The sequence below is a fragment of the Cyprinodon variegatus genome, unplaced genomic scaffold, assembly GCF_000732505.1.
Source record: "Cyprinodon variegatus isolate N-32 unplaced genomic scaffold, C_variegatus-1.0 Scaffold1233, whole genome shotgun sequence".
In the NCBI taxonomy this organism is placed as follows: domain Eukaryota; kingdom Metazoa; phylum Chordata; class Actinopteri; order Cyprinodontiformes; family Cyprinodontidae; genus Cyprinodon; species Cyprinodon variegatus.
The window spans coordinates 121,376-124,976 of NW_015151686.1; the positions used below are offsets into that span (position 1 = coordinate 121,376).

At 41.8% G+C, this 3,601-nt stretch overlaps 1 protein-coding gene across 1 annotated transcript in view; it reads right to left on the reverse strand.

Moving 5' to 3' along the window:
- Window positions 1-3,104, reverse strand: part of znhit1 (zinc finger, HIT-type containing 1) — a 6,390-nt gene extending 3,286 nt beyond the window's left edge. Inside the window, exons 1-3 of the mRNA XM_015401571.1 lie at window positions 2,979-3,104; window positions 503-600; window positions 184-259 (exon numbers count right to left, since the gene is read on the reverse strand). Of these exons, the coding sequence (XP_015257057.1) occupies window positions 184-259; window positions 503-600; window positions 2,979-3,003 (199 nt within the window). The 5' untranslated portion in view covers window positions 3,004-3,104. The remainder of the gene's footprint in view (window positions 1-183; window positions 260-502; window positions 601-2,978) is intronic.
- Window positions 3,105-3,601: the final 497 nt, after the last annotated feature.

Here is a 3,601-nt window from a genome sequence, read left to right on the forward strand (position 1 = left end):
CAGAGGGACAGAGAGGGACAGACAGAGAGGGACAGAGACCAGTCAGAGGGACTGAGGGGACAGAAACCAGTCAGAGGGACAGAGAGGGACAGACAGAGAGGGACAGAGACCAGTCAGAGGGACTGAGGGGACAGAGACCAGTCAGAGGGACAGAGAGGGACAGAGGGACCTTCATCCACTCACCTGGTTCTTCTGTCTCGCTGAAGGCTGGCAGACGGGCTGTTGGACCTGGGGGGGGCAGGGAGGACAGGGGGTCGTCCTGGAGACGCAGAGACACAGAGGACAGTCCAATCTAATCCAGGTCCAGTTTGATCTAACCTCCTTTCTTCTCTTTTCCTTCTGATGAACTTTAATGTGAAACTTTTTAACCCCGCCCACTTTGCATCCATTAGAAACATCTCTGCGCTGTGATTGGCCAGCCAGTTCTAGGGCTTGGATCCAGGTTAGACCACTCGCTGGTGGGCGGGGCTAGTTCACTAGGCTACCGATTGACTCCACCCACCTGGAAGTTGTCTTTCTCCAGAGCCTCCAGCTGCCGGGTCAGCCTCCTCTGGCGGGTCGCCTCATCCAGAACCCTCCGCTGACCCGCCTCCACCCGCGCTGAAACACAGCGACCCGTTAGAAGGACATGGCAACACCTGTCACTTCAATCATTGAACCCTCACCTTTACTGTTAGCTTAGCTTAGCTAAATCCTTCCCTCTGTCTCATAGGCGGTTTTAGACAGGGGCCCACGGGGGCCGGTGCCCCTGTAGAACCGGCCCTGGCCTCCATTATGGCCCCTGCACCGAACCGAATGCGATGACACAGAAACTGGAACTAATATGCCGCACCGTTTCATGAGGAATCTTTAGTGCGGTGCGCGCTCACATAGGATTTTCTCAATGAGAAAAAGAAAGAAGAAGAAAAGCATTTACAGACGAGTCGGACGACTAACAGAAAACAGTTAAAGAGACGGAGGAAAGCAGGAAACCTGATTGTTTGTTGATGCGCGGTTTGGCTCATCTTTGAGCGCTGCTGACGTTTTTACTGCAATGAAACCTTCTGTCATGAGGAACTGATTTAATATTTTCTATCATGGTATTACTTTACCAGTGAATTCAATATAAAGTTGCTAGTTTTAAACTTAAGGATATTTAAGATTCTGTCACGGTTATGCCAATTAGATATTATCCTTTAGTTTCTTGCAGCTCAGGAAACGTCAGTAGTCATGAAAAGAAAAAGAGACATTGCCTCATTTTTCACCACTGTTAGCAAGAAGAGGGAGGATGAAGATAACAGAGCCGAGGAGCAGGATGAAAGAGAGGAGGATGAGATGGTTAGTGAGGAAGCTGACAAATCAGAAACAGAAGCTTTCAATCCTGAGAGTGAGGAGGAAGATGGAGGCTGTGAGGGAGAGAGTGAGGAGCAGAAAGGACAACCAGTGGATCCTCCATCACATTGATCAAGTTCAGGTTTGTGATGTTGAATAAACCTGTGTGACTATGTGTAAAGTTCATTTGAAACTTTAGAGAGATTATTTTTTACTATTCTAAGAGCAAAAATCTTTCTCACTGGCAGATAATATTATTTATATGTTCAAATCAAGGACAAAATTCAATAATTTCAAACAATTACTTAATTTTAGTTATCTTTTTTCACTATGATCTGCTTTTCACCATCTGTGTTGGTTAACATTTTACTTCATCGGTCGAATCTACAGGAGAGTCTGAAGTCATTAGAACGCGAGTAGGGACTTTTCCCAAATACAACAAAAATCGCCATCATAGCGGGCGGTCGTTCACACACGGCTATGCTGAGAAAGGGCCGCTGCAGACGGGCTGCCATTAGCTTCGGAGTCGCGGTCCTCTCAAGTTCGGAACATTTTATTTTAAATTACGCATTAAATCTGTGAATGGGCCATATGGAGACGCTTAAAAGTATAAGGTTCTCGCCTCAAATAATCTTAAAACGTACTTTTATTGAACAACAGCAACAGAAAAGAGAACATTTAACTGATATACTCTGAGCTCTATGAGTTAAGAAGATGGACTGCCAAGCCAACCAATGAGCAGAAGTTGACTCTCTAAGCCACACCCCCTCCTCATTTGCATAATGAGATAGAAATGCAAAAAGGGCAGAAAGAAATAGCTGCAAAGAAATAACTAAGGTAAAAAAATACAAAGGAAGAATAAAACAAAAATATAACATGCACATAAATAAATACTTAAAATATAAGTAATTAAAAAATAAAGTTGAAGATTATAAAGGACAAAAAAATAAATAAGGTAAATATTAAAAAAGCAAATAAATAAAGAAGATAATTAAAAGAGTTATATACATTTATGTCACACTTTATAATTTAATTTCTGCTTACATTTATTTGTTTATTGTATTTTTGGTGGCAATTAATTGTATGCTTATATATTTATTGAGCATTTATTTATTTCAGTATTTATTTTTAAATATGGCAGAGTTAGTCCTCCATACTTCTGCTCCATATTGGATTAAAGCATCTCTGTGGGACCAGGCCGTAGATCGCTCCATTAATACAGACACCAAACAGCTGCAGTTTATCAACCTAACACTATAAATTAGCTCCATGATTAATAATAACTGATGTCTCACTGTATTCTGAGTCACAGTTTATCCATGTTGAACACATTTAAGGTGAAACTTATATCTCTAATAATTCTCCAGTTGGCCAGTGAGGAAGGCCGCCTGATCAGCCGAATGATAGACCGATTAGTAACAATAATTCTGATGTAAAATCGGTATCTTTATACATCAGGGTTATTTCTAAAACTGCAGTTCGGCTTAAATAGCTTGTTTTTTCGGTGGAGTCCGCAGCAGAGCGGATGTTTTCAGACAGAAACCCCCCAAAGGAGACCCTATTAGGGGGTAACTTCTGTCCCCCAGCTAATGTTTCTAAAACACATCTGATCACAGCAGCAGGGTCGCTTTTTATTCACCAGTCAGCCTAAAAAGAGAAAAACTCACCGGAGGTTTTCTTCTCCAGCACCATCTTGTTTGAACGGTGGCCGCTGAGCTCAAACTAAACGAAACGCGAAGGCCTCAGAAACAATTCAGAATGATTTATAAGAAAGGAAATAATTTCATTCTTCTTATTCTTTTCAACAATTTCATTAAACATACTTAGAGAGTTAAAACATTTTTAGCAGCAGCACTGAGACTGAACAGAGAAGGATAGATCATTTTCTGATTCTCTTATTCATGTGTGGTTCAGTCTCTATCGCCCCCTGGCGGTCAAGCTGCAGAAGTCTGACTTTACGATGGCTTTTACTGGAGTTTAAAGGTTTCGAAACTTTATAGGGTCATTGATTAAAAAGCAGGATCTCTATCGGGGATTTATTATAAATTTTATCGGCATTTAGAAGCTGATTGTCTTCATTTAACAGCCAGGAAGTTTGGTTCCACATGAGAAAAAGGACAGAAACAGAATCAGAACCATCTGAACTGCAGCTGTGAGCATTTTAATCTGCAGACTTGGATGGTTGCGAATAAAATGTACCAACATTAAACATTTCACATCATTGATCTGCGCTGTCGTCTGCTGCGCCCCTGGTAGAGACTGAACAAGCTGGTGAGGAAGGGATCAGTGT